An 18,920-nucleotide genomic window follows, 5' to 3' on the forward strand; every position below is an offset into this window, starting at 1 on the left:
CGTCGGGGGGTGTGTGGGAGATGAAGCCCCCCCCCACTTAGTTTGGGTGTAAAGTTATTTTTTTCCCGTAGCCGACCGACGTGTTTTCCTGTGCTGTTCGAAGTTTTTGGTTTCAATATTACAAGTTCGATGTTTAGGTGTTTGATCACCCAAGCATTTGATCTTGTAATACAGACACACTCGAAATATCAAAGTGCCCAAATATTGAATGGCAAAGCATGAATCTCACATAATCACAACTCAACATACCCAAAACTTCCATAAAACTCACATTTTTTGCAGCACCCCCATCATCCCCTAATAATTATATATACCCTCAACACATATATACACACAAGCAAGAGGGAAAGGGCAAATTTCTACTCTCCACTGATTTGCAATCTACCATAAAGTACTGCTGGCTGAATCCATCAAATAAGCATCACTTCTGCAGGCATGAAAAACACTCAATATTATAAACATTCGATAATATGAAATGTTTCCATATATACTGTAACTTTGCACTTTTCTCCACTGTTATGTGACAGTGGAAATGTTGAATATAAGTTGGGTGATGTTTGTAGGGGGCTTGTTTTGAGGTTTAATGAGAGTAAAATTCAGAGATATTTATTTGCTGTATTCTCCACTAAGAAGTTTCATTTGCTCTATCATCATGACTTCATTTAATTAAGGATACAATGGGAGTAAAGTCCTGTGCATGAGTGAGTACAGGGGGCATGCCCGCTGTAAAATGTTACGTATGCTTTGATCGGCAGGCTGACTTGTTGTCTTATTCCTTTTGGAGTGACAATATTCCGTTTGACAAGTTTTGAACTATTGTCACATCATGACTCTCTTAAGGGCTGTATATCATTAGTCATGAGTGCTAGTGGAGAAAAATATCTCACTCTAGGGTGTCCTCAGATGGGCCTGAATACCCTTCCAGTTTCTGTGAGAACACAGACATTTCCTTTTTCAGTTACTATGGTGCCTTAACCTACAGGCTTGATGAATTGCACTTCTTATCACTAAGAAATCGGCCATATGCAGTAAAAGAGCAGAATCCAGCACAAGGTGACCTAGAGAGCTGCCTGGGGCCCGAGACTGACTAGGGGCCAGCTGCTGGCTTTAAAATATTTTAAAATGCTTCATTCCTGTCTGTAAAATATTTAAAAATTGCTCAGTTGCTTGCTTTAAAATATGCTCTGTTAATGAGCCGAGAGATGACATTGGCTCTTGTGCTTACATAGAACCACGGAACAGAGGGACATATAGCATGTATGGAATTAAGGAAAAGTTCTGCTTATTACATCTGTGAGCATGAGATTTTGATTTTGGAACAAAAGCCAGCCAGCATGTGAATCAGGTAAGGTTTTCACTCTGTGGAATCGTACAACAAGTGGTTTGATTACTGTAGCAAAGCAACAAGGTGTGTGTGTGTGTGTGTGTGTGTGTGTGTGTGTGTGTGTGTGTGTGTGAATTTATGTATGTGTATAGTGTCCCGATAGATTGTGATGTAAAACCTGTAGTTCTATTAACTTTTTAAGTGATTCAGACTAGTCTATTTTTATCTGTCTCCAGTTTTGCAGAACATCTGTGATTTTTGCTGTATATTTATGCTGTGCCCTGCCCTATCCTTGAGCAAGTCACTTAACCAGACAGCACTTTGGGGCAAATGGAAATTTGCAACCCTAGTAACTTCTACCTATGGATTATAGGGTTATGATGTAAAGGAATTAAACTGATTGTAATAAACAGATTATCATTATATAAGCTGTGTTCTTTGGATATGATCCCTGATTTCCTTGTTCTATTGAATGTTGACTGTGAATTTATTATTATTTATTATTATTTAGCTGTGAATAAATTTGACAACATGATGTCTATTACTTTGGACCAGATTCAATAAAGCCTACACTAAGTGTACAAGATATGTATTCAAGAAAATTCTTATCACTTTTTTTGTGCTTTCTAGTCACTCAGAAAGATTACGCTAAATATACATGTAGTCTACACTTTGTGGTAACCTGTATGAATCACCGTCAATATTTAAAGCTGCAAGAGTATCAGCAGAAAAAATAAAATTAGGAGGAAGGTGCAAGTTATGACTGTGTTGTCTGTTCACTCAGAACAGTGCACACTTAGTGTAGGCATTATTGAATCCTAACTATGAATATATTTTTATTTAGTTTTTTTTTTTTTTTTTTTTTTTTTTGCAGGCACACAGGTGTGAAATGCAGTGTGTTAAGGCAACAAAAGTTTGTCTAGCACTTGGTGCAGATGAATAGGATGAAGAAGAATGAAAAGGACATCAGATTGTAGTACAGAATTTGATTGTCTCAACCTTCACTTGTCTTTTATGTGACTGCCAAGTTACATTACCAGACAGTACTCCTGGGCTATTCATGAAAAGGGACACGTGTCCAGTGCACTGTACCAGGCTGTTAGCAAATGTGTTACATATTTCTCTGAAATCATGCACCCTTCACAGGGATGTTAACTAGTACTTCAGTATATGCTATTTGCGTATGAATCTCAGCATATCTCTTGCAGTTTAATGGTTGGCCAGATGCATTTTCACTAAATGTGAGTTTCAAGGAAAGAGAAACGTAACAGTTCCTCATGCTAAGACTGCTTTCAATGATTTCTTTTGCTCTTATAAATACTTATCTATTTAAACTGTACTGCACATGGCTGGAATTTATCGTATGATGCTAATGATCTTTACACAATTTCATGTATTTTATTCAAAGCTACAAATAAATTACATGTAATTTTAATTTTGCATAACAAGGGTGTACACTGTGAACGTGGTTAAAACTGCTGGTGGGGGTGGGAGGGTGTGGGTTGCCTGTGGATGAAAGTAACTTATGCTCTTATCATCTGGTCAAGTTTAAAAAGTTGTTAATCTGGATTTGTAGGAATAGTGTGCGTGCGTGTGTGTAAAAAAATGTGACTTTGGTCAATTTTTATGTATTTATTTATTGAAAAAGACATCTGAGAAGGATGCAGTCAACAATGTAACTTTAATTGCTGGGTTTGGAGATGTCTGTTGATATAAATGTACACATAATCCACCGCTAACCATATGCATTTTCAATGAATGTGAATTTCAAGGGAAGAGAAGTTTACTGTTGCTCGTGCTAAGTCTGTCTTCAGTGTGAGACTGGTGCTGCTTAACAATTGTCCATTCTGATTTGAGCTATGAAATTTTAAATAAATGTTTTAAATCAAATCTCTGTCATCCTTTTAAAAGTAAAAAAGAAAACAGTATGCACACTGAAGGATTTGAAACAAGATTTATTGACTTGGAGAGAGACCACAAAGTGATGGCACACTGGAATAGCTGGAGGGGGGGGGGGGGGCAGCAGCTGGTGCATTACCCTGTCTAGGGCCTCATTTGACCATGATCTGGCTCTGCATGCAGTGCACCTTCTGGTTTTGACTTTTAGGATATTCAACACTGCTCTGCACTGTTTAACTGTATAACTCCACTGTGGATTGTTGCAAAGTGTAAAATGGTTTCTTGTGCCCCTGTAAGTTTATGACCTTGTGAATCAGTAAAATATCAGCTCCACACTTACTTATTGTTAAACTACTGACATCACACAGAAACCTACACACACTTACTTCTTGTTAAACTACTGACATCGCACAGAAAGCTACACACTCTTACTTGTTAAACTACTGACATCGCACAAAAACTTACACACACTTACTTCTTGTTAAACTACTGACCACACAGAACCCTACACACACTTACATCTTGTTAAACTACTGACATTGCACAGAAACCTACACACTCTTACTTTTTGTTAAACTACTGACATTACACAGAAACCTACACACTTTTACTTTTTGTTAAACTACTGACATTACACAGAAACCTACACACTTTTACTTTTTGTTAAACTACTGACATTGCACAGAAACCTACACACACTTACTTCTTGTTAAACTACTGACATCGAACAGAAATGTACACACACATTTTGTTAAACTACTGATATCGAACAGAAATGTACACACACTCACATTTTGTTAAACTACTGACATCGAACAGAAATGTACACACACTCACATTTTGTTAAACTACTGACATCGAACAGAAATGTACACACACTCACATTTTGTTAAACTACTGACATCGAACAGAAATGTACACACACTCACATTTTGTTAAACTACTGACATCACACAGAAACCTACACACACTTACTTGTTAAACTACTGACATCGCACAAAAACTTACACACACTTACTTCTTGTTAAACTACTGACCACACAGAACCCTACACACACTTACATCTTGTTAAACTACTGACATCGCACAGAAACCTACACACTCTTACTTCTTGTTAAACTACTGACATCGCACAGAAACCTACACACTCTTACTTTTTGTTAAACTACTGACATCGCACAGAACCCTACACACTCGTACTACTTGTTAAACTACTGACATCGTACAGAACCCTACACACTCGTACTACTTGTTAAACTACTGACATCGTACAGAACCCTACACACTTGTACTACTTGTTAAACTACTGATATCATACAGAAACCTACAAACACTTACTTCTTGTTAAACTACTGACATCGAACAGAAATGTACACACACTCACATTTTGTTAAACTACTGACATCACACAGAAACCTACACACTCTTACTTTTTGTTAAACTACTGACATTACACAGAAACCTACACACTCTTACTTCTTGTTAAACTACTGACATCGCACATAAACCTACACACACTTACTTCTTGTTAAACTACTGACATCGCACAGAAACCTACACACTCTTACATCTTGTTAAACTACTGACATTGCACAGAAACCTACACACACTTACTTCTTGATATCTACTGACATCGCACAAAAACTTATACAATCTCTGTAGCTTTTAAGATTCCTGAGGTTGCTTTAACCAACACAGTAATGTATCTTCATTAGAAAATGTATGTTATTTTGTGGATTAAATGTATTGGAAGGGCTAGCTTTTCGGAGAAACTACTGTTTTGCTTTGATACACACCAGAGTGTAACATACTAACCCCACTGTGCTCCTTGTAAAAAGTAATGCCTTTTGGCTTTTCCCAGTTAGGGGTCGCCACAGTGGAACTCCAATCCGCTAATGATTGGCAGTAGATTTTTACGGTGCCGAGGTGCCAGCTAGATGCCCAACCTTCACCGAAGGCACACCCATTCATGCACACACCTACAAGCATGTCTTTATATGTCACTTGACCGAGGGGAGGACATGCAGACTCCACACAGAAGGTGCTCCAGCCGAGAATCGAACCAGAGAACCTCTTTCTGTGAGGTGACAATGCTAAGCCCTGCACCACCGTGGCCTGGCCACTGGGCTCCTAGTAAGATTGAAAAAAACATTTTATCAGAATACAGCACTCATAGAAATCCCCCTCAGACAAAGTAGGAATGCCATTATGAGGTAAATGGCATCTAATAAAGTCCTGCCATACAGGGCCAGCCTTTGATCAGCTGGTGCCCTAGGCAAAAGGGCTTCACAGCATCCCCCGCCCCTTCCCTACCTGGTGCCCCCATCCTGACCTATCTACATCATCCAGATTACTGGAAAAGTGCCCATGCTAGAGAGGTGCCCTAGGCAGCCGCCTAGTTAGCCTAAGCCTAAGGCTGGCTATGCTGCCATACTATATTATGCTGACAGCACATTTTGGTATGAAGGCAACATGTTTTATAAATATAGAACACCAAAGTAACACATCATAATCTAGGTCTTTCAAGATGCACATTTTATGCTTTCTGTGCTAGAACCAGTGTTGAATGGGATTCATTGATAAGTTTTGATGTAAGTGTTTCTGTAATCTTTTTGTGTATAGCCTACATATGCCTTCCCAAAATGTTGAGTGCAATATAGGGGACTGCTTATTTCTGTATGTGCATAATTTGTGGGTTCATTTAACTCTGTATCTCTATGCCTTGCCACCTTACTTCTGAAGAACCTAAGGTACGTTCACCAGTCATAAACAAGTGACCAAAATACTTTACTGTTTAGCTCTATGCCTTGCCACCTTACTTCTGAAGAACTTAAGGTACGTTCACCAGTCATAAACAAGTGACCAAAATACTTTACTGTTTAGCTGTACTCACTGTGTGCCACTGTTTGTCAGTGTAAACATCTTTGCTTCTGATTCGTGCTCGCTTGCCTCCAGCACCAAAGGAAAAGACAAAGCGCCCACTGGAAAGGTAAAGGGCTAGGAATGCGCCCTGGGGTTCATTTGCTGCAAAAAGTATCAGCCCATCTGAAGATTGTGTCTTCACATCTATAGAAAAGTGTGACCTTCAAAGAAAACAGCAAATTAAAGGTGTTACTAAACATGTTCCTTACTGTTTCCTATGTACGCATATATCTGGGTGCATACAATGTGAGAAACAGATGCAGTAAATTTTGATACTAGCTGAGAACACACATGGACTATATCAAGGGCAAGTCTTTGAAACAGAGAAATGTTAGAATTAACACAGTCGCTTTGAACAAGAACGTAAATACAGAAGTTACTTTTACTCAACAGTAATAAAAGAAATGTTAGCTGTAATTCTGAAATACTCAGTTATACCACACACCTCTCATATAGCTAATCTCTGACTTCAGTCTCTCCACATCAACACTGTATATAGCATTTCTCTTACGAGTTTTCACATCTAGTTCCACAGTATTTTCTCTTTCCAAAGAGGAGACAAAATTGGAAAAAAAGTACAATGCTGTCTGTTTCTGAACAGATGTGGTCTTCACAATTTTGGTTTTGAATAAGTACAGCCATTCTTGGTTTAAACACATTAAACCAGGGGTTCCCAAAGTGTGTGCCGTGGCACCCTGGGGAGCCGCGGCTTCCTCACAGGGGCGCCGCAAACTAATAAGCTTAGCTGCAAAATAAACCATGAACAGTTTGCGGTTTATTCTGCAGCTAAGCTTATTAGTTTGTGGCGAACTAAGTCTAGACCTACATTGTAGCTTTTTAGCAGAACTGGCATCAACTATAGCAGCGGTCCCAAACCACCGGGCCATGGAGCACTTGGAACTGGGCCTTCAGGTAAGTGAATGCCTGTATGAGTGTGTGTCTGTCTTTGTGTGTGAGTGAATGTGTGCATGAAAGCAAAAGAGTCTGTGTGTGTGTGTGTGTGTGTGTGTGTGTGTGTGTGTGTGTGTGTGTGTGAGAGATCGGGAGAGTGAGAGCAATGTGTGAGTGAATGTAGGAATGAATGAAGAAGTGGCTTTGTGTGTGTGTGTGTGTGTGTGTGTGTGTGTGTGTGTGTGTGTGTGTGTGTGTGTGTGTGTCAGAATGAATGCAGGTATGAATGAGGAAGAGGCGTGTGTGTGCATATGTGAGATCGGGAGAGTGAGAGCGATGTGTGAATAAATGCAGGTATGAATGAGGAAGTGACTGTGTGTGTGTGTGTGTGTGTGTGTGTGTGTGTGAGATCGGCAGAGTGAGAGCGATATATGAATGAATGCGTAAGTGGGTGCGTGGGTGTGACAGACAGTGAGAGCGATGTGTGAATGAATGCAGGTATGGATGAAGAAGTGACTGTGTGTGTGTTTGATCAGGAGAGAGTGAGAGCAATGTGTGAGTGAATGCAGGTATGAATGAGGAAGTGACTGCGTGTGTATGTGTGTGTGTGTGTGTGTGTGTGTGTGTGTGTGTGTGTGTGTGTGTGTGTGTCTTTGATCGGGAGAGACAGAGAGAGAGTGATGTGTGAGTGAATGCAGGTATGAATGAGGGAGTGACTATGACTGTGTGAGAGATCGGAAAAGAGTGAGAGCGATTGTGAGTGAATGCAGGTATGAATGAGGAAGTGACTGTGTATGTGTTTGATCAGGAGAGAGTGAGTGAATGCAGGTATGAATGAGGAAGTGACTGTGTGTGTGTGTGTGTGTGTGTGTGTGTGTGTGTGTGTGTTTGTGTGACTGGGAGAGTAAGAGTGATGTGTGAGTGAATGTAGGTATGAATGAGGGAGTGACTATGACAGTGTGAGAGATCGGAAAAGAGTGAGAGCGATTGTGAGTGAATGCATGCATGAATGCAAAAGAGACTGTGTGTGTGTGTGTGTGTGTGTGTGTGTGTGCGTGTGTGCGTGTGTACGTGCGTCACGGGAGGTGAGAGTGAAGAGTGAGAGTGATCCCTGGCAGCAGCAGCAATGAGGTCTGTGTAAGTCTGGACACATACGTCTCACCCTCTTAGATCAAGAAATCTGGACAAAGCCAAAAATAGTGGGGGTACAATGGTACAAAATAGGGACACTTTTAAGTACTGCTCTCACAAACTTAGAAAGTTGATAGAAATGCAGGTTTTGCATTAGCATGAATTTTCTGAAGGATATGAAGTATGAAACTCAACAGTCTGTCATTATTTTCTGACTTCATCCTCAATGATCTATCAGTGATTTGCCAGAAAACAACAATTTTATGAGAAAAAGACCAAAAATATGAGGCAAACATCTGGACATTCTGCAAAAACATATACATTTGAGAGGTATGCTGGACAGAGCCAAATAATAGGGACAGACTTTAAATATTGCTCTTATAAACTTAAAGTTAATAAGGTTGCCATTAGGTTTGCTTGGTTCTCAACCATAGTAGATCAGTGTTATGCAGAATGTACACTTTTTATTTTGATAATTGTCTTTTTACTGTATTTTTGAGCTTTTCTCCCCAGGTATCCTAGTCCAGTCAGGCAGCCTCATTAAACAAATGTCAAATAAATAAATGAAATATGCACTTTATGTGCGCTGCGGGGGCACCTTGGGAAAACCTGGATTCAGCAAGGGAGCCAAGAACTGAAAAAGTTTGGGAACCACTGCATTAAACTAAATCTCATTAATGTCACTGTTGGACTGAAGTGCTATAGAATGGATCAGCCAAGCTTGAGTCATTATTGCTCAAGCATATAGTGGCTCAAACTGACATTCACTCATATTTTTGCTTCTTTTCACAGCAGAAAAAAAGATGGTAATACTCACACAGCTGTGAACTGTAGATGGCCTGAAGGTAGTCCACCTCAGAGAAAGAACAAGACAGGTGTGACAATGTATTTCAGTAATCACTCTACCTGATAGAAGGGGATCTTGTTATATGAATAATAAAGTAAATGGGGTGTGGAGTTAAATATGTAATTCCAAAAGCCTAGAATTCCTCACCCACTTAATTATTCTCCTATAATGCAAGTTGGGAAAAGCATTTGGGTAAAGTGGGTAATGGGTAGCTTTCCTAGTAAACAGACTTGGGTCATGCTTAAAAGAGGTCATTTGTTTCAATCATTCTAGCTGATTAATGAACAAATACATATATAAATGAAATAAAATTTAGACCAAGTTTACTGTCAAGCCATTCTGACAGTAAACAATCTGAATTTATTTCCTTAAATACTGACTTGTTCAAGCTTCTTTTTTTTATTAATTTAGTTAGTTATAATCAATACATCACATCAATTTTATATAGAAATTGCATTAACACGAAAGAAAATCAACAAGAAATAATATTAACAATAAAACAAACAACACAGCAACTATATACAAGATGTCTACAAGTGAAACTTAAAACAAATGAGATGTTTGAGAGTTATTATATTTTTATATATATATATATATATATATATATATATATATATATATATATGATTAAATGTCCATTTGTTTACTAAACTTTCAAGTTTCATCTATGAAATTAATGAAGTAGTTATTCTACTGGTTTTCCCGTTACTTGTTAATATCTCCATCGGGCATGTTTCAATTGTAATATTGTAGTATTCTTTCATAGTTGGTGTGGTTGTGCTTTTCCAAATTTTTGTTACAACTTTTCTTGCTATTGTAAGTAGAGTTCAAAGAAGTGAACAGTCTACTCTTAATACAGTTGGTTATTAGTATATTGGACAGAATTAATGATTTGCTTAGACTGAAATTATCAGTAAACAGAGCCTGTAAGAAAATGTTAACATCACTCCGAAAAGATTTAATTACATCACAATCATAAACCATATGTTGCCAATTCACCATGAATCTAATTTGCATCTCCAACACCTAGTTTTTTTTTTTTTTGTTTTTTTTTAAATAAATCATCTGTATTTTATAAGGGTGATGAATGCTTGTTTAGAAATCTCCAAGAAAGTAATTTCCATCTCAAACTTGTTCAAGCTTCTTGAAGTACATGGAACTCCCAAATGTGTTCTCCAACACCAGAGTACAAAAGAATCAATTTTCTTATAGCGCAGCTCCCACAGTCATATGTTACTACTAGAAGAAAGCACAACTTTGACTATATACACCATGGTTACATGGTTTGCCCTTTAAAATGTTATTCACATCTGCCATAGCTTTCTTTCCAAAAAAAAAAGTATATTTTAATTTCATGGCTACAATAAATAACATCTGCTATTGCCTTTACTTATTCCCCACTGACTTACACATTGGGGTGCAGAGAGACAATCCTGTGTTGTACTTATAAGCTCTGTTGCCCCCTCCCAAACAGTCTCCCATTATAAAAAAGGCTGTATTACTCAACGTTTGACCTCCATGCACTTTAAATACCTGCCTAATTTTCAGCTATTCCCACTACTAAATATATTACTATAAGATTATCAGTGCTCTGTAAAAGAAAGCTGTGTACCTTTTATTGGAAACATTAATTTAGACAGTTGTCACCATAATAAGGCCTCAGAAAACCCTAATGTTTTCAAGTGATGCTTAGAAAAATTTACTCAGTAGAGTACAAAGCTTGCACAAAACGGATAGGGCTAAAAAACTTTTTTATGTTGAGCAACAAAGCAGCTTTTATACTTTCAGCTTTCACCCTTTTCAATAGGCTCTTCAATTCTTGCTCATTTTCAGCCACCAGACTGGTATCATCTGCATATCTGAGGTTGTTAACATTTCTCCCTGCAATTTTGATTGTAGCATCTGATTCAGCTAACCCAGCGTTCACATGCTATATCCAGCATATAAACTGAAAAAGTAGAACAACGTTATACAGCCTTTTCCTACTGCTCTGTAAACACTGAACCAGTTAGTCAAGCCATGTCTGAATGCAACTGTTGCTTTTTGTTCTGCATAAAGATTCTTCAAGAGGCAAATAAGTTGACCTAGTATCTCAGTTTGTCCGAGCACTTGCCAAAGTTTGCTGTGGTTCACACCATCAAGGGATTTAGAATAATCAATGAAAATAAATAAATATTATTTTAGTGCTCCCTTGCTTTCTCAATTATCCAGCAGATATTGGCAATTTGATCTCTGATGTCTCTGCCCTTTCTTAAAGCAGCTTGTACATAGTTCTCTTTTCAGTTCATATACTGCTAGAGTCAAGCTTGAAGGAGCTTGAGCATTAGCTTGCCAGCATCCTTAGAATAGCCCCTTTTTGGGGACTATAATATAAACTGATTTTTCCAATATATTGACCATTAACTGTTTTTCTCTGCTTCCTCTATAAAATTATGTTTGAATCAATATATCCAAGTGATTAGAGACATACCACTATGGTCAACCTAGAACTTTCTGATGCTACAGGTTTGGAGATAATCTGTTTCAGTCCCAGAAGTAGCACCTTACTTTGATTTATTTTTATTTACACTTTGTTGAACAGGTTAATTCCACCTGATCAGTGAACTCTTTTCATGAGACCCAAGCTGGTATTTACCCTGACTATGAGAAGTTTGGCTATGGCGATGGGTAACATCCCCAACTCTTTTCCATTCTTTTACATTCATCTAAGCTACCTCCAACTCAGGCAGAGGGGATCTTGATTTAGCACCTCATCCAAGGCATGACTCTCTGCTGAACTAATCACTCCAAGGTCACATTTTTAGCATACCAGTGACAGAAAAGCCTACATACCACAGTTTGTCCAGTCATGCAGTGTACCTAGCAGTATAGTATTTTTTCCAAAATTCAGAAATGATTGTGGTTCTCTTGTTTTAAATAGCTTAGTGTAACTATCAGAAAAAAGGTCTGGGACAGAGGAGTAGATAAGATTATTTGCAGATTTCAAAACAAGTCCAATACTTTACGGCCAGCATGGTAGAAGTCCCTACTTGGAGAATATTCACTAATGTTACCTCTTACCAAACTTTAGTTGATTTTTTACTGTATTGTTCTGTGTGATTCCCTAGAGTATATAAAAAGCAAAAAATGTTCCACTCTGAGCTATACAGCTTGCATCACAATTCCCAGTGGAAACTCCCTAAAACTGACAGATCAAATACAAAACAAATTCTTAAACCACATATACACAAGCCTGTATAGTTTACGGGCAAACACAACACACAGTAAAATAAGTAAAACAAAGTGCTCTTTGCAGAAGAGCAAGTACTGGTGCATCCCCCAAAAGGAAGGGCTTTAGCTCCACACCCCCTTACTTTACTATTCTTATTCTGAGGTTGTTGAACCTGTAAAGAGAGGGGTGACTAGTACACATACAAAATATTTGTCTTACACAGTGTAGGCCCACTTCTTCCAAGAGAATATAAATTAAGAGAAAGAACAAAATTTTGAACATTTGCACATCATTCTCATACCAGGCATAAAAGCAAGCAGTCACTCAAATAACATTAATTTTGCAACAGTGACTTGAGCAATTTAGCATGCAACACATGAAAGATGCTCAGCAAAAACTCTGGAAAAGTAGAATCATTCAAATCATGTGATGAGCACACAATCTAGAAACAGCACCTGGCACTCTTGTACTGTTACCATGCATGTATTGCTAATAAACAGGCACCTGATATGCCATCTGTGCCTGGGCACTACAGCCAGGAAGGTAAAGGGTCTGACAACATTTTATGGAAACATTTCAGATAATAAATGAATAGAGAGAGAAATCATAAAAGAAGGGTTGAGGAAACTACGCAAACATAAACTGTGTGCGTTTGTATTCCTGCTTTTAACTACACAATATGCATATGCAGAAAGTAGGTATGGGTATACAAAAGATACAGAATGGAGGTACAATAATAGTCTAGTCCTAAATGTGGAAATCCTGCTAATTAATTGGTACAGACTTTGTTCCTGTGATTACTAGGTCTTAGTGTTGTTCAACTGATAAAGACTGCATCTGTTACCTTTTCTGCAGCAACTCAGGAGAGAAGGTGTATTTTAATTGACTGTGTGGCACTTCTCCAAAATGATATGCCCCACTGACAACGTTCACAGCAGGAATAAGAGCACAGCTTTCTAGGCCCAGTTCTACTGACCCCTTCATTGACAAACTATTCTTTCCATTCACCTAAAAAGAGAAACACAGAAGATGAGAATATGAACCTGTTATACTGTTGGGAAGAAAATACAGAGAGATAAGAAACATGTTGAGATTGTATATACATGGATACCAACTCTGCCATTCTTAACTGGCTTATACATGTTTGGATGTTCTGTTTCCTTCAGCATAATTGACTGAGGAGGCTTCTCTATCGCACAGATGCCAAGCGAAACATTGTTCCTGCTTTTATATTGTGCTAGATTCTGAACTGCTGCATTTGTATTTGCTCTACAGAGAAAAGAAAAAAAAATTGTTAAACAATTTAGGTTGCCACATCACAGATCCTGGCAGTAATATTTGCTTGATCAATCCAAACACTGTTTTATACTGTTCTCAAACAATTGCATAATGGTACAATGTATATGGGAATAACAGACTCTGAACCTTTTAAATGTTACGGACTCCGCACCTAAAAAAAAATTGTGGCTCATATACCAGATTTCCAGTTTTGTTGTGCTGTAACAAGTTTCACTCCTACAGGAAGATTACTGTATAACCCAGCTGTTCTGTTACTGAAAAAGCTTTCCTTAACAACTGTGTTAAACTTTATAGTGTGTACTGTGCAGTGAAAACTTAGTAACCGTTGAACAGCTCTGATCTGTTTATTAAAAGCACATTTCAAAACTTTAGGAAAATGCAACTGCTATCACTCTTGTCCTATAACTTAACCTTTTCATTTCCTTCTTCTGCCGGCATAGTTTGCGTGGACTCTATTTTTAATTGTAGTTCTTTCAGCATGCCTACTCTAATTCTGCTCTTATGTAATATATGCATATATTGTGTTTTTTTCACTCACTCTGTATAAAATGTCATTTATCTATTGCCTTTATACTCTCAAGCTAGCTATGATATAATATATGTACACAATGCATTTTGTCATTCACTTTGTATATAATATCGTGTATATGTTGTGTTTTCCCCAGGCTGAGATTGAAATGGGTTCAATGTGATCAGTGCTCACAAACTCAAAATAAAAGTAAAATAAAATGTTTAAGCTAAATTCTAAGGGTACTACAAAATATTTATATGACAATGTCTATGTAGAATTGTATCTCCTCTGAACAACTGATACTAAATATCGTAAATAGTCATTCATTGTAAGAAAATTCATGGACATTGTAAACTTTTTGGTGAAAAAAATGCTGCAGACATTCTAATCTTGTATCTCTAATACTGTATTTGCAAAATGCTGCTCCATATTCAGTGTGGGGTCTAACCACGGACTAATACACAGGAATCATAACAGATGGATGTCTAGAAGAAATAGTATGCCCTTAATAATGATAATAATAATAATCATCATCATAATAACAATAATAAGCACCTTTATATTACTATGTTATCATTAATTTCAAAGCTTAAAGTAAAAAAAAATGTGATTTTTTTTTTCAAGATATTTTTTTGTTTTGCATCATGAGCATATTCTCTTTACATTTAAACATTCCATTTGTACTCTCCTAAATTCTGGGACGATAGTAGTAAGCAATACTGTTGTAAACACATAAGGGTGCTGGAAGAAAATTATTTCTAACCCATTAAGCAGGGGGGGGAAAAAAGAAAGCTGGCATAAACTATGATTCATTCCTGCTGTGTGATGAGAGAAAACAGAATTTGTTGACCTAAGTGTAATCCCTCATTTCACTGAATAACATGATTTTATTCTTACTGAGTGGATTAAGAAAATGAGACAGCCTTATTAATAAATGTTTGCACTTTTGTTCAGAAATGTTTAATGCGAGATTCCTTACCTCTGTAAAAAGACATTGGTGATGCAACCGTCAAAGTCCCCACCACCTAATTCTACATCAGTAGTATCGGTCGTGCGTGTCCTCAGAGATGCTGGGGAACTGGCTGCAGGCTCGTCATCAACCAGAAGTTTAACACTGAAACAAAATTAAACAATATAATGTTCTGCATTTAAAAGGCTTATTTTCATTAAAACCATATGCTGCACATTTTCAGTCATTCATGGAATCATTTCCAGTATTTTTCTTGCATACAGATCACAGAGTTAAAGCTACCATTTGATTTTTAGAAGAGAAATTGTTTGCTGGTTAGTGATAGTCTGTGTACTCAAAATACTCTGCTAATCTGAAAGATTATGTTACTTAAGGTCTACTATATTATGTTGAAATGAGGGAGGTCTAACACAGAATCTCTTAAATTTAATCAAAAATCCATATATATATATATATATATATATATATATATATATATATATATATATACATGGGTCTACTTGATATGATCGACATTTCACAATGTCAAAACCCATGTAGCAGAGACCATAGGACTGACATTTGAAATGCCGAACATACAAGCAGACAAAAAAAAAAAAAAGAAAAAAACTAACTTTAAAGATGCTAGCAGGGGGCTATTCCTCCCTGCATCTCCCACCTCCCATAACTTTAATATACCAACTCCAAGATCGCACTACAGTGCGGAAATGGAAATCTTTCCATTTCGCACTGTACGGAGATGCCGGTTCCCCATGGTCGACATTTCAAATATCCATCATATGGTTTCAGCCATATGAATGTCAATATTGTGAAATGTCGACCATGTGATGGGGACCCATATATATATATATATATATATATATATATATATATGTATAAAGTTTAAATATATGTACTGGAAGCTGGGAAAATTTACAAATGTGCAAACACTAAAATTGTTGTTTTTGCAAGGCACTGCCCCTTGTATCCTGTATGTTAGGGTTCCACCCCCACTTACATACACATTCTCAGATAATGGCTAGCTGTTATTAAAGCACTAAGAATGACTGCTTTTTGCTACATGCCTTGTCACCCTCAGAGAAGAGTGAGTAAGATCCTTTCAAACCTTTACACAGCACTATTATACGTAGCGAGTGAAGAGCCGTGGGGAAAACAATGCCAGCAAATATAGGTCAAGCGACTCAAGCAACAGAAGACTGAAGAAAAGTACAGTTGTGTACCTACCATAAATGTAGATGTTCGAATGTATTCACTGTTGCAGTCCAGGTTATGACTGCAACAGTGAAACACGATGAACATCAGAGATCAAGCAAATCATGGTAAACCTGTTACTCACATTGTAGTCATTACTGATTTGTTCACAGCTTTTGTATATGTCAGTGCAGAACTAGGCAACTGCCTTCTTTTAAGGGACCCCAGACTACAAAAGAACACTGTAATGATTACCAGTTGTAGCAGATTGAAAAGTATGTCAGTAGCAGTTGTGATATTTAAAAATTCCGGTCTATTGGGCTGCCATGTTCTAACCTCAGTAGTAGTTATGCTGGGAATTGTAACACATGCAAATATATTACCGTGCATTCAGCAGGAGATAAATTTACAAATACTAGATACAAAAAGTTTAGAATGGCAAACAATACTAGAGACTTAGATTAATTTGTTCTCCAGGAATAACTTGGACCATAACATATCCAGAGCTGTAAATCTTTTAGGGCACTGCATTTTGATTTTAAGAGGCAGTCTGGGAAGGTAAGCACAGATCCAAATATCCTAGTTTACATCTCTAGTAAGATTGTTAGTGCGGCAATTTACTTCCACATGACAAATACCTGACCCATTTAGTCACAGCAGAAATGTTTTACATAAAAACATTAGTTAACTACATTATAAAATCAACTAAAATGACTGTCAGTCTTCTCAGCCTAAAAAGATTTTAGGAAAGGCTTACTTCTAATCTTCAAATGTTTGTCACATCCAATTCTGTTTGAATTTGTAAGTGCACCTGTAATGGCTTTAGGTTCTATAACAGTCTGCCAGAAATGTATTAATATCAGGCTTCCTGTGAGTGATCAACTTTTTATTTTTCAGGTTACTACATCCTTGGCTCCATTTGCCTGATTTCATGCTTGTTTTACCAGATCTGCTATTAAAAATGGTACTGCAAAAATGCAGTTTGTGTAAGTACTCTATTCCAATGTGAAAGTAAGGTTAGTATATTAAAGTAAGAATGATGTTGGAGGTGAAGACCCCCATGGGGGTGGGGGAGGGGCTTGCCCTCTGCTATAACAGAAAAAAAATATGTTTTGAGGTTTTACTGGGGGAGGTGAGGCTCAATCATTTAAGAGTATGCAGTTCATTTTCAGGATATTTTTTTTTCTCTTAGCCTTGTAAAATGGACCCCTTTAATAACAACAAGAGAGGGGAAAGGTTGTAAAAGATCCTCCAAAGACTTTGAAGTACATTTCTACTATATATACAAATGAATTAATAAATAAATAGACAGAGAGAGATATAACAATCCAGTATGAGTGGATACAAAATGCAACTAAACAGAGACAGAAAATGCAGACAACATTTTGACTTTGCAATGGTCAAAGCCAGACCACCTAACACAAACCTATGAACTCCACCTAGCAGTGAGTCTCTCACATCCTTTAGAACTGTTAGAGATATAAGGTGTTCAGATCTAAGGGTAGTTTACAAAAAGCAGAACTGTAAATAAATAAATGTCATTAAGGACAAATGCACGGTATTTCCTCAGTTCACGACTTGAGAAGTGTTGCCTAACACTTACCACTTTTATGATACTGAGCTGCAGAACAGATACATCATGCAACAATTCCACTCCTGTTGTCATTCCTGTCTCTTCTGCTTGCCCTGGAAATGACACATCTGTAGAGTAACTTAAACAGAAGATACTGACAATGACTATGACATGTGCAATACCTAGAATAGCATGTTGGAGGGGAATTTAAATAGTCAGAATAAGTCTTCATGGATGCAGATATTTTTACCATTCTAGAAACCTACTAGACATAGCAAAAACCATTATTTGAGGATTTCTGCCAGTGAGATACAGGATTGGAGACAACATGGGTTGAGAGTGAGAGGCTTGCTATATAAATTAGATTTCTTTGGTTGACTTGGCTTGGTTATCAGACTGAATGCTACAATTTGCTACCACGGTCTGAGTAAGAATTTTGATTTGTTTACTATGGTAATGTTTTTGCTGCAACGACTAAAAATTGAGTAGCAGCTTAAGAAAGCTGGATGAGTGATGTACAGTTTGACAGCTGATACAAAAAGTGGAAAGTCTTTCATCTGGTATGTAAAAACAGGAAGAAGCATGTATGATGAAAAGGGAGAATCTGACGGTTGCTAAGCAGGAAATACATTTGGCGCAATAATACTTACTAACCCAAAGACGGCTGGGTAATATGCCAATGCTCTGAGGATAGCAAGATAAAGAAGATGGGAGTAACACTCAACATATGAAAGAAGAGGACTCATTTGGAAAACTGTGCCCAGCTTTGCAGACTACTACTCCATAATACAACAAACAGATGTTTTCAGCTATGGAAATGCACACAATTTTATACAGGGTTAGGAGATTCTGACAGACTTTTTTATGCTTATTTGGAAGTGGGCAGGTGATGAGGAGGCTGTACCCTTTAGAGCCAAAACTGGTTAGCATACTCAGAAACACTGAGGATTAGGAAAAAGGTGGTGGGATACAAGATCCAAAGAGGGTAAACTAAGCCTGTAGGAGGGAAGGTTGCAAAGAAAGAAGTGGAGAGGCTGTTGATGAGGTCCTAGAACTGGAGGAAATACTAGGAAAAAAAGTAAAATAATAGAAATAAATCTTTATACACAAGGTAAAAATATCAAAAGAAAGGAGCATCCAGGAATCATATA

The 18,920-nt window shown here is 37.5% G+C and overlaps 1 protein-coding gene across 3 annotated transcripts in view; it reads right to left on the reverse strand.

Moving 5' to 3' along the window:
* The window catches only part of LAMA3 (laminin subunit alpha 3), a 2,187,360-nt gene that overhangs the window by 67,473 nt on the left and 2,100,967 nt on the right, over positions 1–18,920 (reverse strand). For 2 of the 3 annotated variants that reach the window (XM_044065357.1, XM_044065355.1), the window contains exons 68-71: positions 15,015–15,149; positions 13,329–13,494; positions 13,070–13,233; positions 6,117–6,306 (exon numbers count right to left, since the gene is read on the reverse strand). In XM_044065357.1, coding sequence (XP_043921292.1) covers positions 6,117–6,306; positions 13,070–13,233; positions 13,329–13,494; positions 15,015–15,149 — 655 coding nt within the window. The remainder of the gene's footprint in view (positions 1–6,116; positions 6,307–13,069; positions 13,234–13,328; positions 13,495–15,014; positions 15,150–18,920) is intronic. The other variant, XM_044065356.1, reaches the window with a different exon arrangement.

Source organism: Protopterus annectens, chromosome 3.part0, assembly GCF_019279795.1.
Source record: "Protopterus annectens isolate FY-2018-M chromosome 3.part0, PAN1.0, whole genome shotgun sequence".
Classification (NCBI taxonomy): Eukaryota; Metazoa; Chordata; order Ceratodontiformes; family Protopteridae; genus Protopterus; species Protopterus annectens.